Source organism: Euleptes europaea, chromosome 1 (genome assembly GCF_029931775.1).
Source record: "Euleptes europaea isolate rEulEur1 chromosome 1, rEulEur1.hap1, whole genome shotgun sequence".
NCBI lineage: Eukaryota > Metazoa > Chordata > Lepidosauria > Squamata > Sphaerodactylidae > Euleptes > Euleptes europaea.
The window spans coordinates 10,291,014-10,310,028 of NC_079312.1; the positions used below are offsets into that span (position 1 = coordinate 10,291,014).

A 19,015-nucleotide genomic window follows, 5' to 3' on the forward strand; every position below is an offset into this window, starting at 1 on the left:
AGCATTGTCTACTCAGACCGGCAGCGGCTCTCCAGGGTCTCAGGCGGAGGTCTTTCACATCACCTACCTGCCTCGTCCCTTTAACTGGAGATGCCGGGGATTGAACCTGGGACCGTCTGCGTGCCAAGCAGATGCTGTACCACTGAGCCACTTGTAGCAACTGAGGTTGCTACGAGAGTGTGAAAAGGTCACAGACGGATAATCTGTGTAGGGTCTGCAGGAGACAGCCTGTTACAGTTGACGGGTGTCCTGCTCACCAGGTTCGAGGCAAGTCCCGGGCCACAAGAGATCTCCTAGCAAGGGTTCTAGACTTTCAGTCCAAAGCCAAAGTCCAGGACCCAGTAGCCAAAATCACAGCCCAAGGTCAGGCAACCAGGTTTAAGTTTTAAATTGGAATTTTATTGGTTCTTGTAAGTCATCCGGGCTGTGTGACCGTGGTCTTGGTATTTTCTTTCCTGACGTTTCGCCCGCAGCTGTGGCAGGCATCTTCAGAGGAGTCACACTGAAGGACAGGGTCTCTCAGTGTCAAGTGTGTTGGAAGAGTAATATATATAGTCAAAAGGGGGGTTGGGTTTGAGCTGAGTCAGGTTACCGCACTTGTATTCCCAGCGGTGTATTACGAATTTGAAAATGTTATTTAAAAAAATGTTCGTACTTTATATGTATTCCCACCGATGTATTAAGAGTTTGAAAACGTTATAAAAAATACTTTTCGCACTTTGTTTTGGCCCCTTTAGCTGTGAGGACGTCTTCCAACCATTTATAAGCCATGGTATCCAAAAACCCTTTTAAAGCGATGTTTTTTATAACATTTTCAAACTCTTAATACATCGCTGGGAATGCAAAGTGCGGTAACCCCCATTGTCCTGCAAAAGTGTCAAAGGTAATGTGCTAATCATTGTCCTGTAAGTATCAAGATAATGTGCTGATGAGGGTGTGGTATGTTAAAGTGGAACCATTGTATCCTGAAGTGATCTGTTAACATGTGGAATCAAAGCTAATCTGCATGGCTATTGTGGACTGTAGTCTTTGTTAGTCTGGAGGTTTTCAGGACAGGAAGCCAAGTTATTAGCACAATGACTCAGCTCAAACCCAACCCCCCTTTTGACTATATATATTACTCTTCCAACACACTTGACACTGAGAGACACTGTCCTTCAGTGTGACTCCTCGGAAGATGCCGGCCACAGCTGCTGGCGAAACGTCAGGAAAGAAAATACCAAGACCACGGTCACACAGCCCGGATAACCTACAAGAACCAATGAACTCTGACCGTGAAACCCTTTGACAATATTTTGGAATTTTATTGTTTAAAATTTAGATTTTGTGGTTAATTTTATTATTGATGTATTAATATATCTTGCATGGTGTTACTCGCCCTGAGCCGGCTTCGGCCGGGGAGAGCAGGCTATAAATCACAAAATAAAATAAATAAAATAAATACCCTGCTTTTTCTGTACCTTTAAGGAGTCTCAAAGTGGCTTACAATCACCCCTTTCCCTCCCCACAACAGGCACATTGTAAGGTAGGTGGGGCTGGGAGAGTTCTGAGAGAACTGTGACTGGCCCAAGGTCACCCAGCAGGCTTCATGTGGAGGAGCGGGGAATCAAACCCGGTTCTCCAGGTTAGAGTCCACTGCTCTTAACCACTTTACCACGCCGAGGAGTATTGGGGCTCAGGTTCCGTGATGGCATATCTCAGTCTCTCCTTGCGTTTCCTTAGCAGAGGGGAGGCCGTGGGGGCTGCCCAGCCCTAGCTTTTTGCCTCCTCTGGTCCTTGGGGTGCTTCAGGGGACCGTGGCAGGTCTGGTCATGGATGGGTCCATGCTGCGGCCTCCAGGGCTGAGGGCCCTGCTGGCTCAGGGGCCGGGGCCGGTGTTGGTTTAGGGACACTTCAGGGAGGAACTGGAGAGTCTCCCCCACTGAGAGGGTCTGTCAACAAGGGGGCTTGGGGGCAGGTTGACCTCCTTCTCGGAGGACACCTCTTCCCATACTAACTCAAGGGGTAGGAGTCCAGTAGCACCTTAAAGACTAACAAAATTTCTGGCAGGGTATGAGCGTTCGTGAGCTACAGCTCCCTTCTTCAGATACAGTCATTCTAGCTGTGTCTAGACCAAGCGTGGTGTAGTGGTTAAGAGCGGTGGTTTGGAGTGGTGGAGCCTGATCTGGAGAACCAGGGTTTGATTCCCCGCTCCTCCACATGAGCGGCGGAGGCTAATCTGGTGAACTGGATTTGTTTCCCCCACTCCTCCACACGAAGCCAGCTGGGTGACCTTGGGCTAGTCACAGCTCTCTCAGCCCTACCTACCTCACAGGGTGTCTGTTGTGGGGAGGGAAAGGAAAGGTGATTGTAAGCCGGTTTGATTCTTCCTTAAGTGGTAGGAAAAGTCGGCATATAAAAACTAATTCTTCTCCTCCTTCTCCTTCATCTGAAGAAGGGAGCTGTGGCTCACAAAAGCTCAATACCCTGCCAGAAATGTTGTTAGTCTTTAAGGTGCTACTGGACTCCTACTCGTTTCTACCACTAGTGACAGACTAAGGTGGCTACCCATCGTGATCTAAGTCAAGGTGGTCCATGACAGAGGAGGACGTGGGGATGGAGGGACAGCGAAGTCTTAGTGATAGCTAGAAAAACTCTGCCTCTCGCCTAGACTGTTGCTGCGTCCCACCGCTTGACATCCACTCTGAAGTTAAATTTTACCTCATTCCTGTTCTTCAGGTAGAAGGCCCTGTCAGCAGCAACTGACTTTCCATTTGTTTGGAGACGCCCTCCGTACGCTGAGTGCAAAGACTCCTCTTTCGACCCGATAAAGCAGCCTCTCCTACGAACGGAAGCACGGGCAGCGAGTGACAGTCCGGGCCCATCCCCAATTCTCTCGTGTTTGGAAAGGAAGACCCGGAGGGAAGGCCTGTGGCAAGACCGTCCCCGAAATGACTGCCAAGCGTGGAGCGGCCCAGGGAGCTATCGAGCAGATGGCCCGGCGGGGAATGAAGGTGGAGGAGGAAGAGGAGGAAGAACCTGAAACCCCCGAACCGGAGGAAAGGTGGCGGAAGAAGGGGGGAGAAGGCTCTCGCGGTCTCCGAGAAAAAGATGGCGGGCTACCCAGAGGCAGAGCAGGTCACCACAAAGAACTGCTCGGCGCAACTCGTTCCAGCCGTTCCGGATGGAAAAACCCGCAGCCCACAAGGTCCGCTGACTGGGGAGACAAACGAGGGTCCTCGCCCTCCGTTGAGGGACCTGCCGTCCCCCGCCAGTGGCCGAGGAGCGGACGGGCTGCCCGTCACCCACCCTCGGGCCTCAGGGAAGAAGCGCCCGAGGCCCACAACAGCATGGACTCGGAGGAGATCAGCGAGTCCGGGACAGTGAAAGTGAAGGAGGAAGTCTTGGGAGATGACTCCGCCAGCATGGAGATGAAACGGCAGCGCTTCCGGCAGTTCCGCTACCAGGAGGCCGAGGGACCCCGGGAGGTTTGCAGCCAGCTGTGGTACCTCTGCCATCGGTGGCTGAAGCCAGAGAGGCACACCAAGGAGCAGATCCTGGAGCTGCTGATTCTGGAGCAGTTCCTGGCCATCCTGCCGCTGGATATTCAGAGCTGGGTGAGGGAGCACGAACCGGAGACCTGTTCGCAGGCGGCCACCCTGGCTGAGGATTTTCTGCAGATGCAGCAAGAGGCCGAAAGGAGGGAACAGCAGGTGAGAGGGCGTTTTATAGTTGATATAGTTGATCTGAGACATCACAAGATGTAAATCTGGAAGATGTCTTTCAAAAATTGTGTGCTAGGATAAAAAAAAAATCAAACTGGCCTTAATTTGGTTAGCTAATAAAAGGGAGCCTATGTATTTATTCAATTAGAACATTTATCAGCCATCTTTCTCCCTTGCAGAACTCAAGGCGATTTACAATATGGGAAACAATTATTTTTTTAAAAAACAAAAATATAAATAAAACAATTATAAAACATTACACAAAAGGTCACAATTTTAAAACCGATTAGGACTGCCAATAAATAAATACTAGATCAGTTGAACAAAGTTGTAAATGAAACTGTCTTCAGCTGCCTCCTAAAGATCGACAATGAGTGGGCCGGGTGCACCTCCCTGGGGAGGCTCTTCCATAATTGTGGGGCTGCCACCAAAAAGTCCCTCACTTGTGTGCCCAGCAGGCAACCTTCTTTGATTTGTGGGACAATCAGGAGGGCCCCTCCCTGTGATCTTAATTCCTGGGCAGGAACATATGGAAGGATTTTTAAACAAAATAATAAGACTTTGCATTCATATGGTTATGTCAGGATGTTCAGAGCGGTTCCTGTACAACATCTTCGTAACTTCTCTGTAAGGTTAGTCAGTAAGCGTGGTATAGTGGTTAAGAGCAGTGGTTTGGAGCGGTGGAGTCTGATCTGGAGAACCGGGTTTGATTCGCCACTCCTCCACGTGAGCGGTGGAGGCTAATCTGGTGAACTGGATTTGTTTCCCCACTCCTACACATGAAGCCAGCTGGGTGACCTTGGGCTAGTCGCACTCTCTCAGCCCTTATCTATTGTGGCTGTTGTTGTTTGTTTGTTTGTTTTTGCTGGTCAGCGACTGTATTAATAAATAATAATTATTATTATTACTCTCTCAGCCCCTCCTACCTCACAGGGTGTCTGTTGTGGGGAGGGGAAGGGAAGATGATTGTAAGCCAGTTTGAGTCTCCCTTAAGGGATAAAGTCAGCATATAAAAACCAACTCTTCTTCCTCCTCTTCTTCTTCCTCTTCCTCTTCTTTTTCCTCTCCTTCTTCTCCTTCCTCCTCCTCTTCCTTTTCCTCCTCTTCTTCCTCTTCTTCTTCCTCCTCCTTTCATCCCCAGATCTGGAGGAGCCCCAGATCTGGAGGCCTTCTTGAAACCTTCTACTGAGCTCGCAGCACAATCAAGACTTAGGCTGGAGACTTCATGGCTTGGCTTCTTGCCCACTAAACACCACAATAAAGTAAAACATCACTTAAAAGCCAGTCAGATCCAGTTCTTCCAATCAGTGTCATTGTCAGTTCTTTAACACAAGCAACCCTGTTTACGCAAAGAAGATAAGAGCCTGCCACATCTCCTCCAAGTTGTTACCGTCCCATTAAGGATAGCTAGGTCCAGTTTAAGCACAACCTGAGCTAGTGTTAATCCAGCAAGGTTGTGCTTAGGATCTTTAAATATTCCTCTGGTCATACGGTATGGGGTTTCAGAATTTGTATTATATTAATGGTAGCTAGCATATAACGATTGGTCATCATGACCCATTCTAGCATTAAAGTTCCCACCCATTACAAGGGAGGCAGCCGGATATAAAATCACTAAGTTATCTATATACCTCTCTAGTCCCTCCCAACAGTCCTCAGTCAAAGGGGTGGCGGCAACAAGGATAAGTGCCGAGTTCTACATGTAGGTAACAAAAATGATGAACATGCATACTAGATGGGGGATACACTTCCGGGTAACACTGTGCATGAACAAGATCTTGGGTATGGGTGGACTATAAGTTAAATATGAGCAGCAAATGTGATGCAGTGCAACAACAGAGGCATAATATCCAAAACGCAAGATGTCACAGTCTTGCTATACACAACATTGCTCAAGCCACACCTGGAGTATTGTGTGCAGTTCTGGAGGCCTCGCTTCAAAAAAGATGTGGACAGAATGGAGCGGGTGCAGAGGAGAGCGTCGAGGATGATCAGGGGCCTGGAGACTAAGCCCTATGAGGAAAATCTGAGGGAGTTGGGAATGTTTAGTCTGGAGAAGAGGAGGTTGAGGGGGAGACATGATTGCTCTCTTTAAGTATTTGAAGGGCTGTCACTTAAAGGAGAGCAGGGAACTGTTCCTGTTGGCAGCAGAGGATACGACTTGTAATAAAGGGTTTAAATTATGGGCAGAAAGGTACTGGCTGGATGTTAGGAAAAACGTTTTTAAAGGAAGAGTTGTTCAACAGTGGAATCGGCTACCTAGGGAGGTGGTGAGCTCCCGCTCACTGGCAGTCCTTAAGCAGAGGCTGAACAAACACTTGTCAGGGATTCTCTAGGCTGATCCTGCATTGAGTGGGGGGATGGACTAGAAGGGGCCTCTATGGCCCCTTCCAACTCTATGATTCTAAGTGATGATAAATTACACCTTTATGGCAACCCTATAGGGTTTTCAGGGCAAGAGACACTCAGAGTTGGTTTGCCATTTCCTGCCTCTGCGTAGCAATCCTGGACATCCGTGGTGGTCTCCCATTCAAGTACTAACCACATGGGTTACAATGCACTTTCAAATAATGGGTGGGATACCAGCAGAATGAAGGAGGTTCTTCCTGGACAAAAAGCTTGGTAGTTGGGAGGGTCTCTATGGGGAAGGAGTCTTCATAAGACCCACCAAGGCCAGGCCTTTCGGTTCTAGCAAACCTGATGTCTCAGTCCTGGCATGTCTCTTCTTGCAATACCACACACGGACACGTTGCCTGTGTGTGTGAGCTTGTAGAAGAAGACGAAGAAGAGTTGGTTTTTATATGCCGACTTTCTCTACCACTTAAGGAAGAATCAAACTGGCTTACAATCACCTTCCCTTCCCCTCCCTGCAACACCTTGTGAGGTAGATGAGGCTGAGAGAGTGTGACTAGCCCAAGGTCACCCAGCTGGCTTCAGGTGAAGGAGTAGATAATCAAAATCCAGTTCACCAGATTAGCCTCTGCTGCTCATGTGGAGGAGTGGGGAATCAAACCCAGCTCTCCAGATCTCTCGTGGTGTCTTAACAAAGTACGGCATCTGGGTCTGGACTGTTGGTCACCACTGGGAACAGCAAAGGAGTATGTAAGGTGTAAAGCTTATGGGACAAGAGATTTGGTGGGTCTCTTTTGGTCCAGTCCTGTAAGCAGATCATCCGTAGGTTTTGTCCTAATTTCTCTGTACTGTGGACTGCCAGGAAGACAAATCTCTGGGTTCTAGATCAAATCAAGCCTGAACTGCCTCTTGATGCTAGAATGACTAAACTGTGGCTATCGTACTTTGGTCACATGAAGACAAGAGTCACTGAAAAAGACATTCATGCTAGGAAAAGTTGGAAGGCAGCAGGAAAAGTGGAAGACCCAACATGAGGTGGATTGACTCCGTAAAGAAAGCCACGGCCCCTCGGTCTGCAAGACCTGTTAATGAGCAAGGCTGATTTATAGGGTTGCCATGAGTTGGAAGAGACTTGATGGCACTTGACACACACAGCCATAAGCACGTGCCTTCTTACACAGGTTTTTTTCCTCTGCCATATGGACAAGGGAGAGCCAGCATGGTGTAGGGGTTAAAGAGCGGTGGTTTGGAGCAATGGACTCTGACCTGCAGAACTGGGTTTGATTCCCCACTCCTCCACATGAGTGACAGAGGCTAATCTGGTGAACTGAATTTGTTTCCCCACTCCTACACTGAAGTCAGCTGGGTGACCTTGGACAAGTCAGAGCTCTGATAGAGCTCTCTCAGCCTCACCTACTTCACAGGGTGTTTGTTGTGAGGAGGGGAGGGGAAGGTGATTGTAAGCTAGTTTGATTCTGCCTTAAGTGGTAGAGAAAGTCGGCAGATAGAAACTAACTCTTCTTCATCCTTAATTCCTCAGGGTATCTCATCTAAAATATACCACTCTGCTAAAATGATAGGGTGGGAGAGATTGTAGGAGGTTCCCTTAATGAAATCCGAAAGCCAAACCATTTCAACCCAGTGAGAGCGCTGCCATGGATTAGGGGTTCGAGTGTTGGTCTAGGATCTGGGAGACCCAGATTCGAATCCTACTGGATGACCTTGGGCCAATCATGCATTCTAAAACCTAACCTACCTTACAGGGGTGTTGTAAGGTTAAGGTGAATGAGAGGAGAACAGCGTAAGCTGTTTTGAAGTCCCCATTGGGGAAAAAGATGGGGTATAGAATAGGTACCACCAGGGTCATCTAGTCCAACCCCCTGCCCAGTGCAGGAAATTAACAACTACTTCCCCCCCACATCCCCAGTGACCCCAACCCTCCCCCCACCATGCAGGATCCCACAATCAAAGCACTCCCGACAGATGGCCATCCAGCCTCTGCTTAAAGACCTCCAAAGACAGGGACTCCACCACCCTCCGAGGCAGTGCATTCCACCGTTGAACAGCCCTCACCGTCAGGAAGTTCTTCCTAATGTTTAGGTGGAATTGCTTTTCTCTTAGTTTAAATCCATTACTCCGTGTCCTAGTCTCTGGAGCAACAGAGAACAAGCTTAGTTCCCTCATCAACATGACATCCCTTCAAATATTTAAACATGGCTATCATGTCACCCCTTAACCGTCTCTTCTCCAAACTAAACAAACCCAACTCCTTAAGTCTCTCCTCATAGGGCATGGATTCCAGACCTTTGACCATTCTGGTCACCCTCCTCTGGACACACTGACTGTATGAATGTAGTAAATAAACTCCACTAGATTGGTTCCCTGTACCTTAAAAAACTAACCACTGGAAATGGCAAAAGTGTGGGAGGGAGGGGCAGGCATGTTGGAATTCAGGCACTGATGAGCTGATACCATGTGGTGACTGAACTCTGATCTGGGAGGTTCCCGGTTCAAATCTTGCCATCGGCTGCCATCCTAGGTGGCCTGAACAGACCAAACCCAATGTAGTTGGAGCAAACGGGGAACCTGGCCCTTGCTTTGGGGCTCCTTCCTTCCTTGCCCTGTGCCTAAACAGACGCCTTTGGTGGTATTTTTTTAGGTGCTCGGACTGTTTGAGATGGACAATGAGGATTCTCCAGAAGCCGAGCAGCCTCCGACAGAGGTGGTGCCAAAGCCCCTGTTCCGGGAAACGAAGCAGGAAGCAGAGGAAGATGAGGCCCGTTCTTTGGGTAAGTCTCGTATTTGGTTTAATTGACTGTGCTGAGTCCTTGAAGTGAACTTCAGATGTGATTTCTTCTCTGCCCAGTGCCTGGCGTTGAGGGGTTCTGCTCTCCCCTGCACAAACTAGTCCAACACCCAATTTATGCTGCAGGTTAGGATTTCAAATTCTGTTCTAAAGCTTTCCCCCTCAGATGTACCTGTCCAACTCCCTCGTGAAACTTTTAACCTCTGAAATGTTTGCGGTTCCTTCTGGTCTTGTCCCTTCCTCAGCGCTGTTAGTGAGGGCACCGAACAGGCCTACATCTGGTGCTAACTGTTGCAGAATCCCTTGGTTTGTCCTCCAGAGCTTGCGCTATCGTGGTTAGGCTAGGATCTGGGACACTCAGGTTCGAATCCCCACTCAGTCCTGGAAGCTTGCTGGGTGACCTGGGGCCACACACACCCTCAGCCTAACTTACCTCATAGGGTTGTTGCGAGGACAAAATGGAGGAGAGGAGAATGCGTGCCGCATTGGGGAGAAAGGCGGGGTATAAACGAAGTAAATAAATACTTGAAATGAAATGAAAGAATGAAGTCCTAAATTTTTGGCATGATGGGCTGCCAAAGTTCCACTGAAACGGGCCAGCTCTTCTCCCTCCCTGAACAGCTTGCAGCCACTGTTTGGGGGGGATTTTTATTCCCTCTCCCGCGAAACCTTGCTGCCGTCCATGTGACGGCGCCATTGCACTTGGCCAGAGGAGACCAGACATCTCCATGTGTTGCTGTGATCTTCAGGGAAGAGTGCTCCGTATTGGCGTTATTCTGGGTATTTGCAGCAGAATGGCATATTTGCGGCAGCGTATTTGCGGCAGAATGGCGAAGTCCTTGCTTGGTGGTGGCACAGCAGGATGAGGCCACTGCCCAGTTGGTGGCGAGTTGCCCGGGGAATTGAGTTCCACCCCCAACTTCTCAGTAAATGGCATAAATGAGCTAAGAGGCCAAGTTCAAGCGTCTGAGAGCTCAACTGCCAAAAATATAAGAGGTTTTCTCCACACAGGTGAGGCCCTAATTTGGATCCCCTACGCTGAGGGTAATCAGGATCTCTCCCCCTCCTTGATCCTACAGGGACCCTTGGGCAGGTGGAACCGCGGGCAGGAGCCCCCCTTCCCCTCTACCCAGAGGAGGGCAGCTCTGACGACGAGGGCCTATTGGACCTTGTCTATGCCGCCAACCTTGAGATCCACAGCAGGCGGCCACCTCGGCGGACCCGCCTCATCCGAATGCGCACCCACGAGCTCCAGGTGTCAGACGAGGAATGCCTGACCCGCTTCCGGCTGGACCGCCAGGCCATTCAGGATCTGTGCACGCTCCTGGCGCCGTACCTGGACGGGGCCTCTGCGAGCCGCAGGCATATCCCGACTCTCCAGAAGGTGCTGATAGCTCTGCAGGTTCTCGGGACCGGCTCCTTCCAGCGGATGACGGGCGACAACCTGCGGGTGTCCCAGTCCTCTGTCAGCCGCTGCCTGGACGCTTTCCTGGAAGCGATGCTCCGCCACGTGCACGAGCACATAACCTTCCCCACCACTGACTCAGAGCTCCGCCGCACCAGGGAAGCGTTCTTTGACATTGCCGGCTTCCCAAACGTCATCGGGATAGTGGACTGCACCCACGTGCCCATCATAGCCCCCGCAGACATGCCGGCGCTCTACCGCAACTGCCACAACTTCCACAGTCTGAATGTGCAGGCCACCTGCGACGCGTCAGGGTGCTTCACCCACGTGTTGGCGAAGTTCCCCGGGAGCGTCCATGACGCTCGGATATTCCAGCTGTCCCAACTGCAGAGACTCCTGGAGTCGTGGCCCGAAGGGAAGGGATGGCTCTTGGGTGAGTGTTGTGGGTTCGTGGGATGCAATTTTAAGGGGAGGCCGCAACTAGGGTTGCCAGGCCGGCATCTGGCACTGGTGGGAGCTTGTTGGGGTATATGGAAGGGGGGGCTTCATGTGACACGGCAACATCATTTTGGGGTGGGGACCTGGAAGTGATATCACTGCATCGAGCGACACTCTAGGAATTTCTCCACTCTCTATGGTAAAGACCATACAGATTGGGAGAATTTACCCACTTATATATAGCAGTCAAATGGCAACCGTAGCCACAATGGAAATGGGCCCCACAATGGAGATGGTTGCGCCAAGCGCATTGTGATGTTCACAGTATCTCTTCTTCTCCACAGGTGACAGCGCCTACCCCTTGCGCCCTTTCCTCATGACTCCACACCGTGATGAAGGCCCAGAACCTGTGGCACGTTACAATGCCACTCATGAAACAACCCGGATGGTAGTGGAGAGGGCGTTTGGGCAACTCAAGATGAGGTTCCGGTGTCTCCACTCCACTGGGGGCAGGCTCATGCTTCGCCCAGAGAAGGTGGCCAAGGTGTTCGTGGTGTGTGCCATGTTGCACAACATGGCTCTCCGGCGTCAGTTGCCGATCATCAATGGGGGACAGGGGGTGGACACCGAGGTCCCTGTGCCTCCGTACTTGGAAACGGACGGCGTCGTGGAGCAGGATCCTCGTGGGGCGGAAGTTCGGGAGCAGATCATTAGCAACTATTTCACACAATAAACTCAGCTTTCAGTAGATAGATTGTGACTGGTTGTGTATGTCATTGGCAAACAAGTGGGAGGTGGTGCATGGCCCGCACATGGTTGAGTTATTCCTAAGCGCTTCTCTCCCACTTGACACTTAGGTTTTGCAGACTTTTGTCCCGATGAAACTTTATTTTTTAAATTAAGCTTGTATCCAAAGTAACTACAGAGTATTGAATTTCATCAGATTTTGCCCTGGGATTTGTTTTGAGGGGCCTCAAAGGCAGGGTGCTCTTCCAGTTTATGGCTGCCTGTTGAAATATGTCCCCTTCGTACCATGACTGTGGCGTAAAGCACATGGTTTCATGCAGAAATATTCCCAGGCTCAGTCACTGGCATCTCGAAGGTAGTAGCAAAATGCCCTGACTTGAAGATCCAGGCTAGCTTGCTCTCATCAAGTCTTGGAAGCTAAGCAGGGTCGGCCGTGGTTAGTACTTGGATGGAAGACCACCAAGGAAGTAGAGGGACGCTACGCAGAGCCAGACAATGGCAAACCACCTCTGAATGTCTGTTGCGTTGAAAAGCTTATAAGGGGTCACCATAATACAGCTGCAATTTGACAGCATTTTTCACCACCTCAGCTAGTAAAATAAAACAAAAAATCCAGCAGCACCTTAAAGACTCACATCATTTATTCCCATGTGAGCTTTCTTGGGTCACAATCCTTTTCGTCTGATAGATATGTGGTGGAAAATCATCCTGGGGGAATTTTTATGGGGCAGATTAAAAAGCTAATGTTGAAATACGCAGTCTAAAGGGCCACTGGATTTTATTTGGTTATTTATTTTATTTGGTTATTTATGTAAGTGGCTTACAATCACCTTCTCTTCTCCTCCCCACAACAGACACTCTGTGAGGTAGGTGGGGCTGAGAGAGCTCTAAGAGAACTGTGACTGGCTCAAGGTCACCCAGCAGGTTTCATGTGGAGGAGCAGGGAAACACACTCCAGATTATAATCCTCAACTTCTAACCACTACACCATGCTGGCTCTCAAGCTAGATCACTAATCTGATCCAGCAGGGCTCTTCTGATGTTCTTACATTTGTGCAATATTAAGCATCTGTGACCTAAAGTAATCACTGGTTTTGTGGTTGTTTCTGCCTTTTCATCTCTCATGCTTCTCTTCCTGTGCTGCTCACAGTGACTGAAGGCACCCCTCATCCGAGATGCCAGGATGGTGGCACTCATACATCTTCATGGCACAGTCATAGAGAACCATGGTAGCTAGAATGAGCGCTCAAATCCACCAAAAGGCAGGAACCTGCAGAACAAGAGTTGAGTCTCTGTGGTCATAAGGTGTGCCGCCCCCCCAAGCACCAACAAATATTGATGCTTGCTACAGTTTGTTTCTCTTAGTCTCTGCCCTTCTATCACATGGCATGCCACCAGCTCCACCTTTGTAAAACAGCACACTTAAACTCAATTTCAATAATCTATTCCTAATCCACAGTGGGTAGCCGTGTTAGTCAGATATCGTATCTGTATCTAAAGAAGTGAGCTGTGGCTCACGAAAGCTCATACCCTGCCAGAAAATATTTTTGTTAGTCTTTAAGGTGCTACTGGACTCTTGCTCTTTTCTACTATTCCTAATCGTTAGTTTCAGGTAGCTGGTTGAAGGTCGACTCAGCTTTCCATCCTTCTGAGGTCGGTAAAATGAGTATCCAGCTTGCTGGGGGTAAAGGGAAGATGACTGGGGAAGGCACTGGCAAACCACCCCGAAACAAAGTCTGCCTAGAAAACTTCGGGATGTGACGTCACCCCATGGGTCAGGAATGACCCGGTGCTTGCACAGGGGACCTTTACCTTTAATCTATTAACACATTCTTATATTTTCCGTGATAACCTACAACCTATAATATCCAATATACACATATACAAATTCACAAAAGGACAATAACAGCAAAGCCGTCCGATATTGTTTGTTATCTGTAGTTTCTCAGGGGCAGCTGTATAACTTTGCTCATTAGCAGCCGGAGTGTTTCAGTGATCTACTGCCAACAGTTGAAGAGGAGTGAAAATTTACAGCGTCTGAGCTTCGTTTCATCCTGGTTTGACCCTGCAAACGCCATCGACTTCAGGAGTAAGGGAGAGCTGGACACATGGGCTTGCAGAAACGCATGAGAGAAACCAAGGATCACACCCCTCCTGCGTCAAAACAGCTAAAAATGGGAGATTTTTATTCAGTACAAGTACATAACACAAGAAAGGCCCTGCTGGATCAGACCAAGGCCCATCAAGTCCAGCAGTCTGTTCACACAGTGGCCAACCAGGTGCCTCTAGGAAGCCACAACTTCGAAGTACCAACTTCGAGTAGGTTTGCAGTGCTGGCAAACAGCCAAGCGGACTACCTGGAGCCAATTGCCACAGAAACAACTGTTGAGAAAGACAGTGACGGAGTAAATAGGAGTCATTTGGAATCCTTAAAGGGTGAGGGGAATGGAAACACTGACGGGGAGAATTGGGTTTTTTGTTTTTTTTATCCGGTTAACTGCAAAAAAAAACAAAAAATGCTATCCATAAAGGTCTGAAGAAGACCTTTAGGTATTACACGCATGTGGACTGCTTGTAGCAGCTTGGTCTGCATGTTACAAGTTTATTGGATATTATAGGTTGTCGTAGGTTGTCATGGAAAATATAAGAATGTGTTAATAGATTAGGAATAGATTATTGAAATTGGGCTTGTGTGCTGTTTTATTATTATAGGCTTTATTCAATATAGCGCTGGGGTTTCCCCCCCCTTTGGTTTCACCTCTGTAAGAAGCGCAGCGGCGAAGTCCTCACTATTGGTTCCCTTGGCGCACTGCGCTCTGGCGTGGCGAGGCCTGCCTAGCCGCAATGTCGTCTCCTCCTTCGCGTCGCAACATCAACCGCCCTTTCTGAAGCCCCGTGGCAAGGGTGGGTGGGGAAAAGTTCTGGAGGGTTGCCCTCCCATATGCTTCTAAGGATTTGCTGATACTTAAATCTAAACATTGGGGTGGGAAAGGTAAAGGGATGCAGCAAAGAAATGGAAAAATATGCATAACACAAGCTGGGGAAGAGCTGACAGGCAGCATTGTACCTCTCCTCTGAATGAATGTGGTGTGTAAAGTGCTGTCAATGGGGTTGCCAACCTCCAGGTACTAGCTGGAGATCTGCTATTACAACTGATCTCCAGCCGATCGAGATCAGCTCACCTGGAGAAAATGGCCCCTTTGGCAATTGGACTCTGTGGCATTGAAGTCCCTCCCCAAACCCTGTCCTCCTCAGGCTCTGCCATGACAACCTGGCAACCCTAGCCGTCAAGCCTTGCAGAGGTTGCCGTAAGTTGGCTATGACTTGACAGCACTTTACACACACACACGCGCGCGCCAGATTCAGCATGGATAAAAGGCAATTCACCTGGAGGTTGGCAGCCCTACAGTGAACCCCCAGGAAGCATGTGGCAGGGAGCGAAAGGTGAGTTTGTGGCAAGAAGGGGAAATCAGCAAAGATTCATCTCTGTTGGATGGACTGCCATGGGAACAGCCCTTTAGGATCCAAGCCTGTGAAGCAACAGGATATTTGTTTTATAGTTTGCCTTTCTCACTGAGACTCAAAAGGAGCACACACAAAAATTTTTAGCAACACAGAAGGAAGAGTTTAAGTAGGGTTACCAGGTCCCTCTTTGCCACCAGTGGGAGGTTTTGGGGGCGGAGCCTGAGTAGGGCGGGGTTTGGGGAGGGACTTCAATGCCATAGAGTCCAATGGCCAAAGCAGCCATTTTCTCCAGGTGAACTGATGTCTATCGGTTGGAGATCAGTTGTAATAGCAGGAGATCTCCAGGTAGTACCTGGAAGTTGGCAACTCTGAAGTGTTAAGTCATATAATAATGGAATGAGACTGGATCACGACGTTAGAAAATTATTTATTGTAATTATGTTATGCCCGCCTTTCTTATTTGGATTCAAGGTGGATTACGCACAGTAAGTCAATACAGTCACCAGGACGAGACATATAATAGAACACTGCAATAGGAATTAGGGTTGTAGAACAAACCAGAAGTCTAAAAACAGAACGGCAGAAAAGCAGTAGTATTAATATGATGCCTTAAATGATGCAAACTTTCCATACTAGGGCCCTAGTTTTGGCAAGCTAACCAATGCAGTATAAACCACAGTCCCTAATAATTTATCCAAGTAACTTTGTGAAACATTGAGTACAGTGCGGCTGTACTGCCTGCGTGGAAAAGCCCTCTCAGATAATCCAGTTTTGTATCTTTTGTGGAAAGCCGGGAGAGCAGTTCCACAATAGATGCAATTATACTGTTCTGACAGCATTGCGTTCTAATTCTGCAATTCCATCCTCCACGTCATTTGACATTCTGCATCTGATATTTTTTTAAAGCATTGTTTCGTGTTTTTGCAATCCTAGTGCAGTCTTTATTAGATGTCTTGTGTCGCTTGGTTGTATTGTAATCTGCTTTATGTCTCAGAGAGAGAGGTGGGCTATAAATGAAACGAACAAAGGAATGGATAAAATTAAAGAACTACATATTCTGGATTGCCCTGACCTGGAGGACCCAGGCTAGCCTGATCTGGTCAGATCTCAGAAGCTAAGCAGGGTCAGCCCTGGTTAGTATTTGGATGGGAGTCCACCAAGGAACACCAGGGTTGCTGTGCAGAGGAAGGCACTGGCAAACCACCTCTGTTAGTCTCTTGCCATGAAAACCCCAAAAAGGGGTCGCCATAAGTCGGCTGCGACTTGATGGCACTTTACGCACTCATACACACATATTCTGGATTACAGAAACAACTTAATTCATTTAAAACATTTCTATGCCTCCTCTCCACTCAAATGCACTTCCCCGAACACTAAAGCATTTCAACATTAAAATAAAATATTTAAGACATTAAAACAGCTTTTAAAATGGAGCATACTAAAAACATTTAAACAATTCAGTAAAAACAAACACACAACACACATAACACAACCAGGAAGGAGGACCAGTAACAGTTATTGGGGGTATGCCCACTGGCAGAAGACAATGATAGAGAAATAGATGAATCCCCTTGAAGAGTAGGGTTGCCGGCTCTGGAAACTGATCACTTTAGATCAGTTGTAGTCTCTAAGGTGGTGAACATCAAATAGAAGAGTATCACACCAAGGAAAAGGTTCTAGCCCAGGCTTCCTGCTGACACTCATTTCTTATGAGTGAGGGAACAACATTCAGTGATGTGATCCTCCCCGCTAGACTTGTCATCCCTCTACTGCAGTGGTTCCCAACCTTTTTTTTACCAGGGACCACTAGGACCTTTTTGTTCGGTGCAGGGACCCCAAGGTTCAAAATAAAAATTCAGAGAATTTGAAAATAAACTTTAATCATAACTGTTAAACATTAAACTTAGAATAATATTTGAATATATATATTTTATAATAGAAAACTTTTAATTGAAAATATTAATTTATTATGGGTTTATAACTTTGTTTCGCGGACCTTAATTTTGTTCTCGCGGACCCCTGGGGGTCCATGGACCCCTGGTTGGGAACCAGTGCTCTACAGGGAGAGGGGGATCTCCCATCCCCATCGCTCTGTGAGGAGGTGGAGGGGAGATGTCAGCAAACAGGTGAATGCTAGCAGTGTCCTGATGGGCTGATGTCCCTTCCTGTGTGCCTGGAAGTGATGTTAGCGTGTTGCCAGGGGATACTGTGAACGCTTTTTTATTTGGGCAAAATTCTCTGGTTAAACCAGAGAGTTTTGCGCAAATGGCTAAGCATTTCGGGCATCCCCCAGTGATGTGCTGATGTCACTTCTGAGTGCACAAGGAGCAACGTCAGTGCATCATCAGTGACATCATTATGTTGCTGGTGAGGTCCTCCACTGCTCCTGATTCCCCCGCCAGTTGTCTGGCCCTGCCTGGGAACCCTACATCCAGCAGTAGTATATTTAGAAACAGATTTCTCACTACTTCTGTGGTGACAGGGTTTGTTTTTCACAAAAATGTTAAATGCGATAAAAATCTCAAAAATTGCCATAGACATTAAAATGTCCTATTTACTGTGATGGTTTTGTTTCTCTGGTCATGACGTGGCACCTCCAATATAATTGCTGGAAATTTACAGAAAGGAAAACCAGACCACACACCTGGACAACATATTGTCTGCCCAGATTCTGCTACCAAAAGGTTTTACAGGGGGGAGATGAAAATCCCCCTCGTTCTACGTTTTCAGCATCAAAGGCCCGAGTGAGAAATAAGTCCTGTCCAATATTATATTCCCTCTTTGAATGTTTGGCTCTGTGGAGTACAGGGAACCAGTGGGAGCGCGGGGGAGTGGGGACTTGGAAGTAGTGGTGCTGTGAGTGATGCGTGAAATCCCTTCCAGGTAGGGTTGCCAACCTCCAGGTGGTGGCTGGAGATCTCCCGCTATTACAACAGATCTCCAGCCGACAAAGATCAGTTCACCTGGAGAAAATGGCCACTTTGGAAGGTGGATTCTATGGTGTTATACTCAGTTGATGTCCCACCCCTCCCCAAACCCCAACCTCCTCAGGCTCCACCCCCAAAGTCTCCAGGTATTTCCCAACCCGGAGCTGGCCACCCTACTTCCAGAGGAATCCTGGAAGTGATGTCATGCCACTCTAGGAATCACAGCAAATTCTATAGTAAAACCACAGAGCTTTTGGTGATTCCTAGAGAGGACCGGTTTCACTGCTGCTTTTTACCCAGAAGTGACGTCATGTGATCAGCCTGACAGCCATTTCTGACCATTTTAAAATCCCCCCTGCAGTTCCTATCAGCAACAGGAAAGGGACCCCAGAGCGAGGACTTGGCAGCCCTAGCATATGGCCATGGCTCAGTGGTAGAGCTCTTACTAGGCTTGCCATTTGCACACTTGTGGTGGGTAAACCCCCACCCTTGAGAATTTGAGGAGCAGGGGTGGGGAAATGGCCAGAAAATGGCCTCCATAGTGACACTTGAGAAATTTCCTCATGTCTCTACCATAGAGATTAGAGGAAATTCCTAAAGTGTCCCCTGAAAGTGAAGTCACATCCTCCCCAGACCACCCTCCCCAGGCACCATCCACAAAATCTCCTAGCATTTGCCTAGGCAGTGTTGGCAACCCAAGGTATTGTTTTGAACACAGAAGGTCCCAAGTTCAGTCTCTGGCATCTCTCATCGAAAAGGATCTCCGGGGAGCAAGTGTAGGGAAAGACTTTTCTCTGAGACACTGGAGAACCACATGCAACACTGAGCTAGATGGACCAATGGTAGACATCCAATTTGCCCTCCTGTGGAGGGTAAACCCCTGCTCTTGGACACAACCCCCCCAGAAGAAATTGAGAAGGAGAAAACATGGTTGGAAAATGGCATCCATAGTGATGCTCTTGGGGTTTTTCTATGCCTTTATCATAGAGATCAGGGGAAATTCCTACAGTGCCAAATGGAAGTGACATCACATCCTCCACAAACTCCACCCTCAAAATCCCTTTCCATATGCTGAGATGTTGCTGTCAACCCTAACTAATGATCTCACTTTGTATAAGGCAATTTCATATGTGTATGTCATTATTCTTTTTTCTTTGCCACAGTAGATGAC

General features: G+C 48.3%; 1 protein-coding gene across 1 annotated transcript; it reads left to right on the top strand.

The window, feature by feature from the left end:
* The first annotated feature begins 3,266 nt into the window (after nucleotides 1–3,266).
* Nucleotides 3,267–11,457, top strand: LOC130493246 (putative nuclease HARBI1). The gene is made up of 4 exons (XM_056866948.1): nucleotides 3,267–3,692; nucleotides 8,716–8,845; nucleotides 9,942–10,700; nucleotides 11,050–11,457. The coding sequence occupies exons 1-4, from the start codon at nucleotides 3,330–3,332 to the stop codon at nucleotides 11,436–11,438; spliced, it is 1,641 nt and encodes a 546-aa protein (XP_056722926.1). The 5' UTR covers nucleotides 3,267–3,329; the 3' UTR covers nucleotides 11,439–11,457.
* The last annotated feature ends 7,558 nt before the right edge of the window (nucleotides 11,458–19,015 follow it).

Excerpts from the sequence above, each read along its gene's own strand:
- LOC130493246 (XM_056866948.1), top strand. The coding sequence starts at position 3,330 with ATGGACTCGGAGGAGATCAGCGAGTCCGGGACAGTGAAAGTGAAGGAG. Across the intron at positions 3,693-8,715 it reads CCGAAAGGAGGGAACAGCAG|GTGCTCGGACTGTTTGAGAT; the intron begins GTGAGAGGGCGT and ends GTATTTTTTTAG. Across the intron at positions 10,701-11,049 it reads AGGGAAGGGATGGCTCTTGG|GTGACAGCGCCTACCCCTTG; the intron begins GTGAGTGTTGTG and ends TCTTCTCCACAG.